Source organism: Lissotriton vulgaris, chromosome 7 (assembly GCF_964263255.1).
Source record: "Lissotriton vulgaris chromosome 7, aLisVul1.2, whole genome shotgun sequence".
Lineage (NCBI taxonomy): Eukaryota > Metazoa > Chordata > Amphibia > Caudata > Salamandridae > Lissotriton > Lissotriton vulgaris.
The window spans coordinates 1,396,179,571-1,396,200,225 of NC_141695.1; the positions used below are offsets into that span (position 1 = coordinate 1,396,179,571).

General features: G+C 50.0%; 1 protein-coding gene across 3 annotated transcripts in view; it reads right to left on the reverse strand.

Moving 5' to 3' along the window:
- The window catches only part of NUDT9 (nudix hydrolase 9), a 210,040-nt gene that overhangs the window by 66,864 nt on the left and 122,521 nt on the right, over positions 1-20,655 (reverse strand). For all 3 annotated transcript variants that reach the window (XM_086932131.1, XM_086932129.1, XM_086932130.1), the window contains 2 exons: positions 4,444-4,590; positions 4,202-4,286 (listed from right to left, as the gene is read on the reverse strand). In XM_086932131.1, coding sequence (XP_086788257.1) covers positions 4,202-4,286; positions 4,444-4,590 — 232 coding nt within the window. The remainder of the gene's footprint in view (positions 1-4,201; positions 4,287-4,443; positions 4,591-20,655) is intronic.

Consider the following 20,655-nt stretch of genomic DNA (forward strand, 5'->3'; position numbering starts at 1 on the left):
GCTACGAAGAATTTTCCGAACGTTGCTGGCGCAAGGGGGATATTCACAAGGTGAGGAATCCACACGGCAGATGTATCTATCAGAAATTCTCTTATTTTGCTTCAAAAGACCAGAATTAAAAAAAGAGGTGAATCTCTTTTTTTTCAGTACAACCATTTCTTTGCATTACAATTTAATAGAGACAAGCCAATGAGAATGTGTATCAGCTCACGTGATCAAATCATGCTTCAAATGTCACAATCCATAGAGTACACTAGCGGTCGTAGATCAGAAAATGCGAAACCTATTGGCAACGTATGTGCGCGGAGGGAAGCCGGATGGGGGCGGGAGAGCATGGTGGGGGGGCGGGAATGCGAGCGAGGGGAGGCAGGCGGATTAGGAGGGAAGCCGGATTAGGAGGGAAGCCGGGTGGGGGCGGGAGAGCCTGGTGGGGGGGCGACAATGTTGTTTCTGTAGATGGGTGCGAGCCCAGCCTGCCTTTAAGGTGGGCGTGTTCAGGAAGACGAGCCCTGGAAGTAGCAATTTCGTTCAGTTGGTAAGAAAGATAGCATGACATTTAAATTAATTTGAAGGTGAATGAGAGTACAGAGACGAACTGTACGAAGAGAGATGTGTGTGTGGCAAAGAGAGAGGCTGTTGTTCAGACCTATCGCTCTGTTCGTAGCTATCTTTCACAAGGCGCACAATGCCCTGTGACCGCAGCTCTGTAGTAATGCTGACTTCAGCATTTTACAGCCATCGCGCGAGATATTTTATGTGCGCGGAGGGAAGCCGGATGGGGCGGGAGAGCCTGGGGCGGGAATTCGAGCGAGGGGAGGCAGGCGGATTAGGAGGGAAGCCGGATGGGGGTCGGAAAGCCTGGTGGGGGGGCGTGAATGCGAGCGAGGGGAGGCATGCGGATTAGGGAGATGCGCGTGCTTGTGTGGTCACGTGACCCTCTTTTGTGGTCACGTGACTCACATGCACTGTGAAGAAACCGCAGCGGTTTGACGAGTGGATCGAGCCCTTGAATTTTCGCCTATTACATTCGCAAGCGAATGATAATAGGCGAAACCTAAAAAGGGCTGCACATGCATAAGTTAGGGCACTTTGAATTAGTAAGAGAAAACTATATACATGTTTTGCAAGGCATGAGGAATGCATTCATGTGTGCTTGCTGCAGACTATGTTGTTAATATCACGATGTGCAAGCAAGCCAAAAATTTGTATTATTAAAGAAAAGGATGAGCTGGGGCAGTAGTTCAGTTCGACGGGTTGACTCTGTAAATTGTAACATTTGTTAGCCAAAACACTCACTCTACTGACACGAGCCAACACTTACTACAGAGGCCATAAAGCCGGTATTGCACGCACAAAAACACAAAGCAGGAGCAGCAACTGCACTCAAAGAGGCATTAACAGGAAGGCGTCGAAGATTATTTCACACTTGAGAAAATAGATTTCCCTTCTTTTTTATTACATATTCACTTTTAACTTCGTATATTAGTGGATTTTAATTGTCTGGAATCTAATGTACACCATGATGTTTTTTAAGTGGTCCATGTTTATACAAATTGGATTTTTATATGTGTATGCTTTTATGATAATATTTTATCGAATAAAGCTTATTACTACTAAGAAAAACAAACTACAATGCTGCAGGAATCGGATGGATTTATTTAATAGGAGCACAGCATGAGTGAACACAGACACAATTTGTTTTTTATAGGAAGACATTATTTTGAAAGTATATTAGCAAATTAGGTAATAATATCAATACAGGTCGAACTGATTACCAGCAAAATCAAAGGTAAATTCTAAAAGAGGGAAGGAGGAGGGTGAGAACGAGGGAAATGCTTTTTTGAAGTGGGCTGTACTTTTAATCTGAGCTCTCCAAGGTTTCTCTGAGAATACATGACAATAACAAACAGCAGGCAGGCGTGTGGGGGTAGGAACAGCAACAGGGGAAGGAAGGCGAGCGTGTGGGGTGAAGGAGAAGTAAAGAGAAGACAGCCTGTAGATGCACTCGCATGTAGTGCTTGCTAGGGGCTGAAAAATTAAAAAAGTGCTTTCAGAGTGGTAGCCAGTGGAAGGGCACTGGCCAGTAGCAAGTGATCGAAAGGTGTACTTGGTCCAAGCTTCACGCCATGGCATGGACAAGAAATGCAGAGCAGGAAGACCAGCAAAGCAGAGCAGGAAGACGTGCAAAGTCCCTGTGCTGACCAATCAGAAGCATGTAAATTTGAGCAATGTTGAAATCAACCAATGGCAAGCTCAGATAAAGTATTGGGCAGGTTCTAACCCCCTTTTAAGATTTCTGTTTTTAAAATAAGAGGTTTTGCAAGCACAGAGCATTGCACTGCACAGGCGAGACCTACAAATGAATGTAAAAGGGAAAATGCTCTTTCCATTATAGATAAAGATGATGCAAAATAGGAGGCCCCACCCAAAAAAAAGGAGGAAACATGGCAGAGTGCATGTGCTGTCTTCGAGACATGGTATATTCACTCTGTGGGCTTAAAGCCCACCCAGAGCTTTTGATTGGCTTATGTTAGTGTCCTTTAAAATAACGTTGCGTCTAAGTGGTTAATGTTTCATGTTTGTCCCATCTTTTCACAATTGTTAGCTTTCATGGAGTAATGCCGCAGGACTTGTCCTTCTTCACTTGTGCCTTTGTATTTTGTCTTTAGAACTTTTTTTTTATTTACAATTAGCACTTCTTAGAAGTGTTTGGGTTTTGTTGTTCTGTCTCCGTGCTGCACCCTTTTCACATACCTTGCGTTTTATCTTGCCAAAAATATTAGAGCACACACTCACTGCTCTGTACCCTGGCTTCTTCTGTACGATATTCGCGGCACTCATGAGTATAGCATAGCCAGCATTTGAAGGCAAACTGAGAAAACGTTACAGTTAAATAGTAGATACAACTTTGCTGCTGTTTTTAATATTAAAATTAAATAACACTATTACTTAACATTATATCACAGAAAAAAATACATTATTTAAAAACATTGTAATCTGTAGCCATAAAGTCTTTCTCATTGCACAATTAAAGTTTAATGGTCCACTCTTCGAGATACTGGTTAGATCTGTTGATGACTGAGGAGACATATTCTGCCGTAGACTGATATTGTTAAATCTCCACATCTGGTTTTTGGTTGAGGCTAGTTTTTCCAAATGGGGAGTAATCTGGATGTTCTGCTCCTTGCCTCTTTTCAATTGATAAATAGGGTTTATACCTACTGAATTACATCCTTTAACTATACTCTGGGACAGCCATGCACTTATTAAGTCATCCGACATATTTAAACCGAGATTCGAGTATCTTGATTTAGTCAAACACTGATTTGAGAACATTTAGAAAGTAGGATCAGGGTTTACATATATTAGAAGACCGAACCAGTGCATGAAAAAACAGACAGTCTAAATATACTTTCTGTTGAGATCACATCCGATTTTAACCTCTGATTTAATCCTTCCAGGCATCTATCAGTTTTTAGTTATTTCTTTTTAAAACATTTTTATGGTGGGCACTGCAATCTGAACAATCTCTGTGCACTTCCCATGCAGATACGGGACTTCAATAAATAGCCAATACATTTAACTGCACTGACTTTATTCAGAGAACAGGAAGGGATTTAGGTCCTTTCTGGTCCGGAAGATGCAGGTGTGCACAGAAAGTGCATTCCATTGATTAGCATTTCGAATCGCTCTTCTCCTCTCCATTTGTACCTAGACTTTGGGACAAAATGAGTTGTTAGCTACAAGATCTCCCTGCTTGTCATGTGAAATAGACAAGCACACTCTCACTGGAGTAATATGAAACATGGGTGTTTTCATGGACAACCAATTAAATTAGAGTGTGCCCTAGGAGACAGAATCATGTTTTCGATCCCCAGCTTTAGCCAGGCTTATGCATATTGTACGCTGAAAACTGGACAGTTGATAGTTTTATCGCCCAATGTAGTGAACATTTACATACTCTTGCAACTGCAAAATCTAAACAAAAGCTCTGTAATGGCTTGTTAATGATGAAAAAGGAGTATTTGCCTCTCCTGCCATAAAAGGCATGGGAAGAACTGGAACACATACCCAAATGGGGAAACAAAACAAGGTTCAGCATCCCAAGTGTGCTGTTTTGGATAGATATATTTGGGTAGTTTTATTATTGCGGGGCTTCAGGACATTCACACACTTCCAAAGTAAGTACAGATACACTAACCTGTGTCATCATGATAATTCACAGCTTTGGTCTCCATCCAGGCATTGTCAGTGTTGCGTGGGTCATCAACGTAACCCTTGTACACCTTGGTAAAAAAGGAGGACAGAGTTACCCATGTGTCTGCATTGACGCAGAGCATCCACAGTCAAAAATAAATGTGTACACAAAGACACGCCAACAGCCTGAAACACATATGCACACACAGAGGTTCAAATTTTTATTTTCCACTGGGCCGCCCATACCTGAAACCGCTCCTGGCTGAAAAGCAGGTTCAGTTGCTCTTCTATGGCCTGCCTCTCTGCACTTGTCTTTGCCAGTGCATTCAGTGCCTCCTCCCCAAACTCACGCTTCAGTGTGGCTCCGATCTTCTCTCCGGGGTCCACCATGCCCTGTAATACAACACATCACTTTCAATTAGATAACCAACTCCAGGCTACCTTGAGAGACTGACTTTTTCAGACGGAAGTAAACCTGTAGTCGATCAGTCTTAGTATCACTAGCATGGCACAAAACATTCTCAACCCTGCTGTCACCATTACCAGATAGGCGAAACACAATTGAATCAAATGGAGATGGAGCTCTGTTCTCAACAAAAGAGTGGGGTGTTCCACAAAAAGAGATCAATGAAATACTGGGTGCAAAGACTGAAACAAAGGGCTTCCCACCAATGGTTTAACATACAGAAAAGGTCAAGAATGGAATCGGTATAAGTAGTGAGCTCCATTCGCACCTTGGAATGTACTCTCTTCCAGAAACCCTCAGACAATAAGTCAGGACTACATTGTGCAATTGTAAGGGCAAGAAAGCCCACACAGATTGGTGGTGTGTACTAAGCATAGAAGTCCAGTATTGCACTCTCACTTATACTCACAGACTTTCACATGACCTTATTAACTCTCACACTCTTTCTGAGTTCTCTCTGGTTTACAAAACTATTGGGAGATTAAGTAAGGAAGAAAGGCTTATATTCAAATGTTTTCAATAAACAAATTCTTGGGCAGTTTTTTTGGAGTGGGGGGTCTGCTCTCCTACGCCTTTTAAAATATTATGAGAGGTACAATTTTGAATTCTATGTCAGGACCCAGAGGTTAGGTTTATGCTATTCCTTCTACTGTATTCAAATAGCACCCATGTCAAACACAAAACTTCATTTCCCATAAACCCAGGGACAATGAAAATCAAAGAAGGTAAGCCCAATATCCAATCAGTGGTAGGGAGCACCATCATCCGCTCTTATGTCTCTTCTCTTGACCTCTTTCTTCGCTGCTCGCAGCTGAGTGCAAGTTAAGTGTCGGGACTTCGGTCCCCACTTGAGGTGTAATACTCAGTGTTTAATGTGTGTGGCCTTTCAGGGCTACAGGAATGCTTCGTGGCTCTCTCTGCTGGCCTTCAGTCCGTTTGTAAGGAACCGGGGTGGGGCGCACGGAGGTCTTATACCTGATAGAGGCCACATACCCCCATATCTCGCCCTTTGCACGACGCTCCCCTCTCACTGCCCGCGGAGCACACATCGAGTCACATTTAAAACAACCTCACTTTTCAGAAAGCCTTCATTCAGAAGTCCGAGTAGAGGGTTGGTTGGCCCCTTTATAGTCTGGAGCTTGACACCCCAATCGGTAGGAATTGGTTTACGGCGAGCTAAGCTCCTATTTTGCTGGCAGACACAGCCTAGGCGTTTTTCTTCCAATCAGTGCGCAATATAACGGAGGGCGAGTGCTGTCTGCTGGGGCCCATTGCCCGTTACTCTTGGGAGCATTGTCGGAGTGTGGGTGTAGCTCAGCTACCATAGCTATATTTCTCTGTACCCCAGCTTAAAATTCCCTCTTACCCCATGAAATACCACTGTTACTCCAGGTACATGGGCAGTTGCTCGAATACGTAAGTAATTCCTATGGAGGAATATGATGAGTGTTACACAGAAGAGGAGTAATACTACTCCTTCCCTGGAACAGAAAAATTCTGACACAGTTGATGCCTCCATAATCAAGAACTCCCTGGGCCATTGGCCCCCCTACCTCCAGTGGGCCTGCTCCCCTCACCGAGAACCTGTTCAAGCGCCCACAACTGGCGGGGGTGGAGCGAGACCCATCCTATGCCCAATTTGACACCCCTGAAAACCCCCCGGCTCCCGGTCCAATAGCACCTCCTTCCCCCTCCTGTCTTTGATGGATCCCACATGGGATCAGATGGCGGCTCAGATCATGACCGATCCTGGAGAACGATGACCAACACCCCTCAAGGGTCAGGCCCTACCACCGAAGGGTCCGGCGGAGCGCAATAAGATATGTTAGACCCAGAGGAGCTTATGCATCCTCGTTCCTCCGATTGATACCAGGGGAACAAGGTAGCCAGGTATGAGAAAGGCAGGTTACACAATCTCTGGACAAAGAGGTACAGAACTGCCTTTGAGGCGAGTGCCCCTGCCCTTCCTTAGAAGGCAAAGTAGCCGTTAAGCCCAAGATTGACGCACAGGTGACAACCTTTCTATGGAGAAGGGCACGTTGCTGTTCATAAAGATTGATACCAAACTGGGGGAACTGGGCACGTCTGACGAAGGACTGGGGGCACAGGGCGGGCTCTTTGGCGAGAAGTTCGTCAACAAACTAGGAAAATACGTATCAACCTTTAACTAACTTGATAAGGCCCAGTCGTTGATCATGTGCATTTTCAAAGTGCATTTTTTCACCAGGCCGTCATGGCAGGGGATGCAAGGCCGGCCATTTCCAATCCCCCACCTCCAACGTGGGCCAACCTTCTCAACAAGGCCAATGGAAAGATTTCTCTTGCTTCAGGGTTTTCGACCTAACTAGAGGACGGGCAAGGCACAGAGGTTCCCTCAACGGATCCGAGGAGGAGGGCCTTCGTCCAGCACCCACAGTGAATCTAGCCCTCATTCCCCACAGGTGTATGTGGAGGAGGGGTCGGATGGTCCATTTCATAGACAATTGGTGGGCTCTCAAATCTGATGCCTGTGTGCTCCAAACAGTTCAAGGATTCCACATAGAAGCACAAGTTATCTTTGGTGATGATATATCTGTAAGAAACATTAGTTAGTTATAGATACCTTACCATAGAATTACCCCCAGGCGTCAGACTGGATCCGGAAAGTTTTTTCGTCAGCATTACCTCTGCACGTCAGAAGGTGGCGTCGGTTGGCTCCGCGTCAGTCATCGACGTCGTGGTTGCCGGGATGGCGTCGCGGCTGCAACTTAGACGCCGCCCTCGCGCGCTGTCAGTACTGTACACGACTTTCTGCACCAGAAACGCAGAGCCATGCAAGCCACGGACTATTGGCGCACACAACTAGGGCCCTGAAAGGATGTCCTTACCCTAGAAACTAGTTCGCAGAACGGCGAGGGTGGGTGGGCGGTAAGGAATCTATAACTAACTAATGCTTCTTAAAGATATAAAGATAGATCGTTACCGAAGGTAAGTAACTTGTGTATCTGAAAGAAACACGTTAGTTATAGATTCCTTACCTTAGAATAGATACCCCCGCAATAACAACCCTGGTGGTGGGTGTGCGAACCAAGATCACACTAGAAAATCCTGGAGAACAGAACGGCCAAAGAAGCCTTCTCTCCAGACTTGCCTGTCCAGGCAGTAGTGTTTGATGAACGTGTGCAGCGATACCCACGTGGCTGCCCGACAGATGTCACTCAGAGGCACTCCCCTTCCCAAGGCAGTAGTGGCTGCCGTCGCCCTGGTGGAGAGAGCACACAGCCCGACTGAAGACTCCTTTTAAACTAGAGAGTTACAAGCCTTAATAGACAACACAACCCATCGAGAAATGGTGCGTTTGTGTACGGCCCGACCCTTCTTTGCGCCCACGTAACCAACAAAAAGTTGATCATCCACCTGGAACTGTTTTCTGCGATCCAAATAGAAGGAGAGCGCACGTTTTGGATCCAGACGGTGGAGCCTCTCTTCCTCCTTTGAAGGATGCGGAGGCAGAAAGAAGGTGGGCAAAGTAATGGTCTGCCAGATGTGGAGGGCAGTGACCACCTTAGGAAGGAAAGATGGACGGGTCCAGAGAACCACCTTGTCCGGATGAACAGACAGGAAAGGAGGTTTTGAAGAAAAAGCCTGGAGCTCACTCACCCTTCTAGCAGAAGTGATGGCTACTGGGAAAGCAGTCTTAAGGGTCAAAAGACATAAAGGACAGTTATGTAGCAGCTCAAAGGGAGTACACATTAACTAGGTTAGCACAAGATTCAAGTCCCACTGAGGCATAATGAAGGATATTGGAGGACAAAGATGCGTTAAGCCTTTTAAGAAACGGTTAACTACCGGGGACTTGAAAAGAGAAGGCTGATCTGGCAACCGAAGGAAGGCAGAGATGGCTGAAAGATAACCCTTGATAGTGCCCAGAGCAGAGTCTTGCTGGGCCAAAGAGAGAAGAAACAAGAGCACTTCCGAAAGAGGGGCAGAAAGGGGATCCACAGCCTTTGCTGTGCACCATGCCACAAATTTGTTCCACCTGCAGGCGTATACCGTATTAGTGGAGTGAGGCCTGGCTGTCAAGATTACGACACAGACTTCACGAAGGCAGGTCGAAAGACGTCAACTGCCGCCGCTCAATCTCCATGCAAGGAGGTGGAGACTGGACCGGTTCGGGTGGAGGACCTTCCCCCGCTGCTGTGACAGAAGATCCCCCCGAAGAGGCAGTTTGATCGGAGGATCGATGGCCATGTTGAGCAGCTTGGGATACCAGACTCTTCAATCCGGAGCCACAAGAATGACTTGGGCCGGTCGAGCCTGATCTTCTTCAGCACTCTGGGAGGAAGTGATACAGGTGGAAAGGCATACAACAGACCGCAACTCCACTCGTGACGAAAAGTGTCGCCGAGCAAGTGCCACCTTGGAAAATCCAATGCGCAGAATTGCGGAGATGCGCGTTCCCGTTCGGTGGCGAATAGATGTAACCAAGGCTCTCCCCACTGTCGAAAGAGAACTTGCACCACCTCAGAGTGAAGACGCCATTTGTGATCTATCATGCACCTGTGGGTGAGTTCATCTACCCTGGTGTTCAGAGAACCTGCCAGGTGTTGAACCACTAAGGATATGCCATCATGTTCCAGCCATGTCCAGAGGCCGAGGGCCTCCTTACATAGGGTCCACAACCCCATCCCGCCACGTTTGTTGCAGCACCACATGGCGGTGGTGCTGTCCCTTAATACCTGCACTACTCTTTCCCGGACAGAGGGAAGGAATGCCTTTAGTGCCAGGCGAATCACCTGGAGCTCCAGAAGGTTGATGTGAAGCTCGGACTCTGCTGGAGACCAGAGGCCTCTGATCTCAGCCTCTCCCACGTGGCCGCCTCATCCCGAAGGGATGCATCCGTCACCACAGTGTGGTCTAGTTGGGGAAGGGAGTGGGATCTGCCATTGACCCAATCCTGGTTCGTGAGCTACCACTGCAGTTGTTGAGCAGTGCCCTCCGAGATCTGGATGCAATCAGACAGATTCCGCTGATGCTGCGCCCACTGGAACTTTAGGTCCTACTGCAGAGCCCGCATATGCCACTAGCATGATCGATCAGCAGGATGCAGGAAGCCATGAGTCCCAGCAGCCTCAGGGTCATTCTGACCGAAACCCGGGATAGAGGCTGAAAGATTGAAATTATAGCCCAAATATTCCAGACTCTCTGTTCAGGAGGATAGACCCGAAACCGCGTTGTGTCCAGAACCACTCCGATAAAGAGGAGCTTCTGAGAGGGAATCAGGTGCGACTTGGGCACATTGATGGAGAACCCCAGCAAATGAAGGAGGTCCGCCGTAGTCTGGAGGTGGGAGACAACTGCCTGGTGCGAGCCCGCCTTTAACAGACAGTCGTCGAGATAGGGGAAGACTGAAACCCCTGATCTGCGCAGATGAGCTGCGACCACCGCCATCACTTTCGTGAACACCCAAGGGGCGCTGGTAAGGCCAAAGCGTAGCACGGTAAACTGAAAGTGCTCGTGGCCTACCGTTGGTAACGACGGTGCGCGTCCTGTAAGTCCAATGCTACCATCCAGTCTTGAAGGTCGAAGGCAGACAAGACCTGAGCAAGCGTCAACATCTTGAACTCCTCCTTCTGAAGGAAACGATTGACGTCCCTGATAGGACTCAGGCCCTTGTCCTTTTTGGGAACCAGAAAGTAGTGGGAGTAACAACCACAACCTACTTCTGGGACAGGAATGCGCTCAATGGCTCCCTTGGCCAAGAGAGCCGTAACTTCCTGCTGGGGAAGGGCCAGATGATCCTTTGATAGTCAGTGGTATCAAGGTGGCATGGCTGGAGGGGTAGTCTTGAAGAGAAGTGAGAAGCCCCTTCTGACTATTTGCAAATCCCACCTGTCTGACGTGATGGTGCGCCAGTGGGGGTGGTGATGGAGAATCCTGCTGCCCACTGACGTTTGATGGGCCTGAAAGGTCAGACTAGGAGGGTTTGGAGGCTGCTGCAGAGGGAGGGTTGGTGGACTGGCCCCCGCGCTGGCCACCGGAACCACGCTGGTTGTTTCCACGTCCCCACCCACGCATAGGTTGGGTAACTTGCTGCGGCCCGTGGCTCTGGGTGGGCGTAGCCACGAAAGGCGCGGAGAGCAGATGGGTGGAGGAGCCCAAGGACTTGGCCGTAGCCCGTGAATCCTTGAAGGGCTCTAGGGTGTTGTCTGCTTTGTTGCCAAAAAGGCGACAGCCATCAAAGGGCATGTCCATCAAGGGGTTCTGGACATCCCCTGAAAAGCCAGTGGATCTCATCCAGGCGTAGCGACAAAATGGTCCTGCCCAGAGAGCCAGCGGTGTCCAGCCCACAACGTATCGTAAACTTTGCTGCATCCCTCCATGCGGCAACAGCCTGGGAGAGCACTGCCAGGGCCTCCTCTGGACACTGAGGAAGCACTTGCGCCACTGTATCCCAAACTGAGTGCAAATAACTGCCCAAGAGACATGCAGTGTTTACAGACTGCAGTCCTAAGCTGGCGGAAGAGAAACTTTTCTTGGCAAGGTGTTCCAGCTTCTTGGATTCATTTTCCGGTGGAGCGGTAGGGAAGGCGCTCTTGGAGGTAGAAGCTTGAACTACCAACCATTCCGGGGTAGGATGTTGGCAGAGGAAAGTGGGGTCGCCTGGAACCCGCGTTGTGCAATCATCCTGTCCACGGGAGTCCCCTTGTCGGGCCTGGACCACATGCCCAAAAGGACGTCTCTGAGGGCCTCATTAAATGGCAGCAAGAGCTTCGAAGAGCTCGCAGCCGGTTAAAGCACCTCTGTCAGGAGGTTAGTCCTCACCGCTACCGTAGGAAGCCCGGGGTTGAGAGCCTAGGCCACCCTACGCAACACCACTGCGTATGACGGTCCCTCCTCCATAGCCACGGTAGGAAGCGACAACATGCCAAGGTCAGGGGAGGTGTCCAAACCACTGGCATCCCCCAGTTCCTCTCTCCGGTCCTGCTCAGTGTTCAACTGGTTAGTCAAAGGGTCATCTGACCCCTCCCAGTCCTCCTCATCATCCTCTGGGTGCCATTGTTGTTGAAAAGGGACCCCAGGAGTGAACAGAGGCATAAACATCCCACCCGGTGCCGGATCCGGTCTGGCTCCGTGTCCACGTCAGGATGGAGGCCGGGGTCGACGCCGACAGGGAAGCAAACCGGCACAGAAGGGGGTAGTGGTGCCGTGAGGAGCGGCGCCGGTGGAGGCGTAACCAGTTCAACCGGCACCGATCCGGATCAAGGCTTGGGGCCAAGGGGGGCCTGTGGCACCCGAGTCGCCGGCAGCGAAGACATATGCTCCCCAACCGAGTCCGCGGGCCTGACGGCGCGCCGGCGGGGTCGGACCGCCCAAAGATGGCATGCATCGCCTCGTAGAATGTACAATGCTGGGAGGGGGTTGCTCCGGGTCCCGGAAAGGGAGGGAAGCTCCGAGTCGACCCTTCGGCTCCCTATGCAGGGCCGCGGGAGGGGCACCACCCGTGTGCCTCATCACGAGAAGTCGAAGAGGGACGATGCTTCTTCGACTTCTTCCTATGCTTCGACTTACCCGACCCCGAGTGCGAAGACTTCGATGATTTTGAACCAGAATAGTGGTGGCTCCGCGACCGGTCCCTCGACCTCCCTCTCGACCGGGACGTTGAATGGCGCGGAGCCGCATGCCGGCATTCAAGCAGCTTTCGGGACTGCTCCCGATCAGTCACTGACATCAGTCGGTTACAGGAACCGCAGGCCTTGAAACCAGGCATCCCTCGTGCACCTTTTCGGAGTCGGAGACTCAAAAGAAGAAGTTGACAAAAGTCGAGAAAAAGTTAGTAAAAAAGATGACTGAGGTACTGCTCTTCCCAGATCTGCGCTGGCAGGCGCGGAAAAAGAAAGAACTGACGTCAGCACGCGAGGCCGGCCTCTAAGTAGCTGCCGCAACGTCATCCCGGCCACCAGGACGCCGACGTCAGATGCGGAGACGACCGACGCCACCTTCTGACCCGCAGAGGTACTGCTGATGAAAAACTTTCCGGATCAAGTCTGACGCCTGGGGGTAATTCTAAAGTTAGAAATCTTTAACTAACGTGTTTCTTTCTATGGTAAGCCTTTCCAACCCTTCCCCCCTCACCCCCTCCACTTCTCTGAACAGGAGGCTACCCTTTTTCTGGTGGAGATTCAGGAACTTCTTGCTAAAGGGGCTATTAGTCCATCCAATCATCCTCCCTCCAGGTTTTTGAGGAATCAGTTCCTGGTGGAGAAGAAGGAAAGGGGTCAACGCTCGGTGATCAATCGCCAGGAATTTAACAAGCGACTGGTCTTCCGCCACTTCAAGATGGAGGACATCCATCTTTTTCAGGTTCTTCTAAGGCCCAACGACTGGATTGTCAGACTCTACCTCAAGAATGCTTATCTAAAGGTCCCAATCTTAACACCGCACAGTTGGTTCCTCCAGTTTCAGTGGCACGGCCAGACTTTCGAGTTCCCCTCTTTGCCTTTCAGCCTCTCAAAAGTCTTTTCTTTTTCATCTGCATGCAATATTTGAACTGGAGGTAAATCACTCACCCTTAATGGTGAAAAAACATTTCCTCACATGTTTTACATTGACTACATGGCTCTCAGCGGTGACACCATCGACAGATTTTATTGTCGACTATACAGTTGTTGATGGTATGGGCGTCATCATTGATGGTTTCATAGTCATCCATGGAATGCTCAACGGTGTTGCCATCAACGGAAGGCTGAACTTGGACTGTGTCATTGTTGATGGTATAGTTATCATCAAAGGTAGCTTCATCATCGACAATGGAGTTAAAGTCATCAACAGCCTCATCGTCGACTAGGTTTTCTTAGTAGATGCATCATTTGAAAACTTCTTCAAAACAAGTATATCTCTGTAATGCTTAGCGGCACACTTATCTGGGTTGTTACTAGAGAAGGTGGCTACAAGCGCTGTACCAAATAAATCATGCTCAGGAAACTGTACAAGTCTCCTCTTGGGCGCTGCCTTCATAGAAGTGCTTGGAGGGACACTTCTCATAGAATCTTCCACTGAAGAAGGAGGGAACTTCTCCTTTAGAAGGAAGGACATTCTCTTTATTCATAAGTAATAATGCCAACCTGCTTTCTCTGTCCTTAAGATTCTCAGTTGCAAAAGACTTACAAATATTGCATTCTGCTGACTTAAGTTTAGGATTGCAGCAATAAATACACAGAGCGTGGGTCATCAGTGTAAACCTTCCTGTTGCCATAAGATTAACAGACCTGAAATAGAGATTTCTTCTCTTTGTCAGTCATGGTGAAAGGTTCATAACAGTCGATTGGACTTGGGACATCGTTCGGTCTCACAATCTCGCCTAAAAACAACTCACAGTACCCTTATTTATTGATGTTGGTTAGTTTCGAAGGGAAAGCAAAGGAAATCAGATTTTGAAGGCCTTCTGTATGAGAGGCAGAGGTAACAAAAAACACATTTTGTAACCCCATGGCACTTAGGGAGGGTTGACAGTATGGATTAGTTACTTACCTGTAATCCTAGTTCTCTTCCAGGGGTATCCTCATCAAAGTCATAAGCATTAGAATATTCCCGCCTACGTGCGGGACCCCGGAAACACTATATTATATGTGCCCCACATATAAATACACATATATATATATATAAACCATATATATATAAAAACAAGCAATAGCAGCCAAATCACATTAGAGCTGAAATATGCAGTGAAGAATTTCCACCATACATGAGTAATAAGCATTAGAAACAGGAGAAAACAACACCAAGTTTGATTAGGAATTGTTTTAATGCTCAGAAAGCAGTAGAAATTCACAGAACTCACTGGAAGCATAGGAAGCTCCCAGGCTGCATTGCAAACACACAGTCTAACCAGACTGAAAAGCTAACCTGTAGCTAAATAACAAAAAACTGACACTGTGCCTTTAAGGCACTCATGACCCCCTGAATCCCATCATGCCTCAGGAGTGGCAGTTAGGCAGTTCTTTTCGGAGACTGAAAACCAAACCCAATAACACTTAGGTCAACAATATCTCCTTACGAAAGAGTATCCTTTGCCCGGGGAGGCGGGAGGGTTGCTTATGACTTTGATGAGGATACCCCTGGAAGAGAACTAGGATTACAGGTAAGTAACTAATCCTTCTCTTCCAGGGGATCCTCATCAATAGTCATAAGCATTAGAATAGAATAGCGAGCCTCTCCTCATCTCTGCGGGCAAAGGAAAGATAAGACAGAAATCTCATCAACAAGCTCGAGTAGACAAAATAGACTACCCAAACAGATTCCTCAAGGAGGCTTTGCCCTACTTGAGTGTCAGTCCTGGAATCAGAGTCGAGGCAGTAATGCCTCGTAAAAGTATGCACTGATTTCCAGGTCGCGGCCTTGCATATTTCTGACATGGGAACGTCATGCAAGAAAGCCACTGTAGCCGCCTTCCCTCTAGTGGAATGCGCTTTAGGAGACATCAACAAAGGTTTTCCTGCCAGTTGATAGGCCAGCTTAATGCAAGAAACAATCCACCTGGAGATGGACCTCTTTGCCGCTGGAAAACCAGTTCTCATAGCACCATAGTTCACAAACAGTTGGTCTGTTTTCCTAATCCCTTTAGTCATTTCCAAATAAAACTTCAGCACTCTTTTAAGATCTAATGAGTGAAGTGACCGCTCAGCCGGGGTCGCCGGATTTGGAAAAAAGGAAGGGAGGGAGATAGACTGATTGATATGAAAATCAGATATGACTTTAGGCAAGAAGGAAGGGTGAGCCCTCAGAACCACTCTGGAATACCGTGTAAGGTTCCTTTGCACAGAGCGCCTGTATCTCACTGACCCTGTGTGCAGAGGTAATTGCCACCAAAAAAGCTGCCTTCCAAGATAGATGTTGTAAGGAAGCTTTGTGGATTGGCTCGAAAGGTGGAGACATCAACCTTGATAGAACTAGGTTTAATTCCCACGGAGGAGAAGGATTTCGTACAGGGGGATACACCTTCTTCAATCCCTGGAGGAAATCCTTGACCACTGGAACCTGAAAGAAAGACACCTGGTCAGGCGACTTCCTGTAAGCCACAATAGCTGACAAATGCACCCTAATGGAAGCGTACTTTAAACCAGCTGTTGCGAGTGAAAGGAGGTATGGTAATATGACGTCCTCCTGCCCCTTAACCGGATCCAAATGCTGATCCCTACACCACAAGTAAAACCGTTTCCACTTGAAGGCATAGGATGCTCTCGTGGACGGTCTCTTAGCCTCCTTTAAAATGCTCATACATTCAGGAGGCAGGTTCAAATGTCCGTATTGCAGGACCTCAGGAGCCATGCTGTTAGGTTCAATGATGGGAGGTTGGGATGCATTATCCTCCCGTTCATTTTGCTCAACAGGTCTGGCCTGCAAGGGAGTCGTTTGTGTGGACACACAGACGGATGTAGAAGGTCCGGATACCACCACTGCCGAGGCCAGTCTGGAGCAATTAGGATCATCTCCATGTTCGTCCTGAGGAGCTTGGACACCACTCTCGGGATCAGAGCCAGGGGAGGAAACGCGTACGCGAACATCCCTGTCCAATCCAACAGGAGAGCATTCCCCAGCGTCCCTGGTCTGTGGAACCTGGACGCGAAGGCGTGGCACTTGGTGTTTTCGTCGTCCGCGAACAAGTCTATGGATGGACGCCCCCAGCAACGAAAAAGTTCTTCTACGACATCGTCGTGTAGCACCCAGTCTGGCTGATCTTCGAAATGCCTGCTGAGTGCGTCTGCCTTGACGTTCAACTCGCCCGGAAGATGCACCGCCACCACTGTGAGACCTCGAGCGAGGAGCCAATGCCATATTGTTTGAGCCTCTCGAGACAGTGGGCGAGATTTTGTGCCTCCTTGCTTGTTCAGATAGAACATGGTTGTCGTATTGTCCGTCTGAACCAGGACTGAGTTGGATGTGATCGCTGGCAGGAAAGCTTTGAGAGCCAGGAATACCGCTCTGAGTTCCAGCATGTTGATGTGGTATGTCTGCTCCTGCGCAGACCACCGGCCCTGAATCTGAAGCGGGCCCATGTGTGCTCCCCAGCCGTGCAGGGAGGCATCTGTCACGATAGATAGGGATGGGATGGGTTGATGAAAAGGCACTCCCACCATCACATTGTGTCTCCGAGTCCACCATCTGACGGACTCTTTTGTCGCCTGGGAAAGATGGATATGGTCCTCCCAACGACCTGTGGCCTGGTCCCACTGATCCTCCAGGGCCTGTTGCAGAGGACGCATTCTCAGCCTGGCGTGTGGGATGAGAAAAATGCAGGACGCCATGGAACCCAGCAGCGACGCCACCTGTCGTGCTGTTGGAGGACGAGACTCCAGCAGAATCCCGCACTTCAGGTTCATGGAAGAAAGTCTCTCCTCCGAAGGAAACGCTCTTCCCACGCTTGTGTCCAGAACGGAGCCTAGGTAGTGGATGGATTGCGTAGGCCGCAGGACTGACTTCTCCAGGTTCACATGGAGGCCGAGCCTGTGAAGCTGTTGCAGGCACAGATGCAGATCTTGTGTTACCCGTACCGGGGATGGACCCTTCAGGAGCCAGTCGTCCAGATATGGGTAAACGAAGAGACCCTTCTTGTGAAGAAAAGCCGCCACCACCGCCATGCATTTGGTGAAGACTCGTGGTGCGGACTTGAGACCGAAGGGTAACACCTTGCACTGGTAGTGTTTGTGCCCCACGACAAACCTCAGGTACTTTCGATGTTGCTGCGCAATCGGGATGTGAAAGTACGCATCTTGAAGATCCACCGAACACATCCAATCTCCGGCTTGTAGATGCGGACATATTTGGTGAAGCGCCAACATGCGGAACTTTTCCTTGACGATGACCTTGTTTAGGAGTCGTAGGTCGAGTATGGGTCTGAACTTGTCCTCCTGATCTTTTTTGGGGACAAGGAAATACCTGGAGTAAACTCCTTTGCCTCTTAGAGCGCGTGGAACTTCTTCTATCGCTCTTTTTTGCAGCAGGATCGTCACCTCTCGACGGAGCAAGCTCAGTTGGTGAGGGCAAGAGCTCTTCGGAGGAATGCTCTTTGGAAGAGCCCGGAAACGTATCCTGTAACCATTTCGCAGTATATTCAGCACCCACTGATCTCTTGTGATGCTGACCCACTCCTCCAGGTGTTGAGACGCACTTCCTCCCACCGGAGTGGGCAACGGTGTCAGAGGAAGCAACTGTTCAGGCCTTTCCTTCTCTCGGGGCGTTGGAGGACTGCTGGCGGCCACCCCTGCCCCTGCTGGGTTTACCGTGAAACTGGGGTTTTCCCTGAGCTTTGTTCTGCGACCACTGAGGGGTTTGAACCCTCTGCTGGGCCCCTCTCCCCCTGTTGGACTTGAAGCGGCGCTTGAACTCCTTCTTCTTCTCCAAGCCCACCGCCTTCACCGTGTCCAGCTCAGTCTTCATTCGGGTCATTTCCTCGTCTGCGTGTTCCCCGAAGAGGGCAGAACCCGAAAAAGGGAGATTCAGAATCCGATGCTGGGCATCCGGCTTCAGCCCTGTAAGGCGCAACCAGGCCGATCTTCTGGCACAAACTCCATGGGCATAGGAATGGGCCGACAGCACCGCCCCATCCGCGGCCGTGCTGATCATCTGGTTAGCTACCAGACACCCTTCCGTAACAGTTTCCTCAAAGTCCTGCTGATCCTCTTTCGCCAGATTCGCTTTGAATCTCTCCATCGAGTCCCATAAGGCCCTGTCATACCGACCCAGGAGCACAGCTGCACTGGAGACTTTCAGAGTGGAAGCAGCAGAGTTGCAGACCTTCCTACCCCAGGAGTCTTGGGTCTTGCTGTCCTTATCTGGCGGGACTGAAGACGAACCAGCAACCGCATGTGTCTTTCTTGCCGCTGCCACGATGACCGAGTCCGCAGGAGGGTCAGACCTCACAAACACCGGGTCAGAAGTCGCAGGTTTGTACTTCTTCGTAATGCGTGCTGGCACTGCTCTGATTGAAGCCGGGGTCAGGAAAACGTCCTTGACCGGATCCAAAATCCCTGGGACCAATGGCAGCAGAGGTCTGGAGATGGCCTTTTTGTGCAATGTTTCGAAAATGACCGTCGTCGTGACTTGAGGAACAGACATTTCAATGTTCAGTTTAAGCGCACCTCTCTGCAGAACGTCCAGGTACGTGCCAATATCATCCACAGGGGAGGACCTGGACGTTGGACTGTCCGTCAAAGTCGGAGAGTAGTCCCTCTTCGACGACCTGGTAGATGAAGTGGAAGAGGTAGACGGGGTACGTCTATGCCGATGGTGAGAACTGCGTCCCCGCTCCCTCGACTTCCTGGGACGCTCCTCCCGTCTAGGAGAGCGCGACCTGACCCGATCCCTTGGGCGATGGTCTCTTCTAGGAGAACGGGACGCCCTGGGCGATCTGGACGGAGACCGCACAGGAGATCTGCCCCGAGGGACCGAGGCCTTTCGACCCTCCAGTCTAGGGTCTTTTGCAGGCGATCTAGATCTTCCCCGACCATCCCGCCTGGCTTTCCTTGTAGGCGAGCGGGACCTCCTTGGCGCTCTGGTGGGTAGATCCACAGGCGTTGAGCGTCTGGGAGGGCTACGTTTGTCCATCTCCTCCACCAGGTCCTGGAGAGCTGACCTGTGGCGCGGGCTGGCATATTCCTGCATACGCCTGGTAGCCCCATCGTCTCTCCAATGGTCCAGGGACCGGTACCATCTTGGCGACAGCCTGACGCGTCCCGCAGAAGGGTCTGGCCGACGTTCAGGAGTCCTGTGCACCGGGCTTCTAGATCTGGAATGTGCAGTAGAGGAGCCCGAGGACCGATGAGAAGAATGGTGAGAAGCAGATTCTGTCACCATGATCGTGTCCGAGCGCCTCGACGTTGAGCGCTCACTTCTCGCAGCCGACCGCTTCCGAGGGGTCGGGGGATCAAACAACCTCGACCCCGAATGGTCTTGCGAATGTTCATAGTCTCTCGACGTCGAGCGGTGATGAGCAACCGCCGACGGAGCCTTCTGCCTTGACGTCGAGCGATGGTGTCTGGTCGTCGACGGGGACCTCAGCCTCGACGTCGAACGTCGATGACCTGTCGCCGACGGAGGTTTCTCTCTAGACGCTGAATGGCCTGTCGTCGACGGAGCTATCTGCCTCGACGTCGAACGGCGATGGTCAGTCGCCGACGTAGAGCCATGCCTCGACGTCGGATGCTTGTGCGACGACGGCGGAGGGGTATTGGGCACCCTCGACGCCGAACGCTGCTGCCGCACCGACGGGGACCGCGTCCTCGACGCCGATCGACGAGCACCCGTCGACGGCGGAGTCACCTTTCTCAACGCCGATCGTCGCCTGGTTGACGACGGCGAGGGGACGTCCCTCGACGCCGATCGTCGCCTGGTTGACGACGGCGGAGGGGTAATGGATCTCGACGCCGACCGTCGCCCGGTTGACGGCGGCGGAGTAGCCTTCCTCGACGCCGATCGCCGCCCGGTTGACGACGGCGGAGGCGATTTCGAAGATGCCGCCTTCGATGACGTACCTGGCCTCCCTCTCGACGGCGAGCCCGCCGTCGACGGCAGCTTCCCAGAGGAAAATCCTTCCTGTGGATCGGTTCTCAGCGCCGAGCCCGACGCTGAGGTAGAAGGACGTGAAGACTTCTTTTTTGAAGACGAATGGGCCTTCTTGGAGCCCTTCTTCACTGGAGATCTCCCTCTCGAAGCTCTGTGGGCCAGGCCATAAATCCGAATTCTCTCCCTGTCCTTGAGAGTCCTGCCTGATTAGTTCTCACAATGTGGACAGGTTTCAGGATCATGGTCATCAGGCAGGCAAACAATACAGACCTCGTGGCTGTCTGTCTTGGCCTTCTTGCTGTTGCAAGAGAGACATTTATCAAAAAGAGATGGCATTTTCGAAGTAAAATGCCCTCCAAACTGCTCAAAAAAGGCAGTATCTTACTTGACTAGGTGGTAGACGTCGAAGTAAGAGCAAAAAGCTTGAAAAAGAAACAATTTTTCTGCAGAAA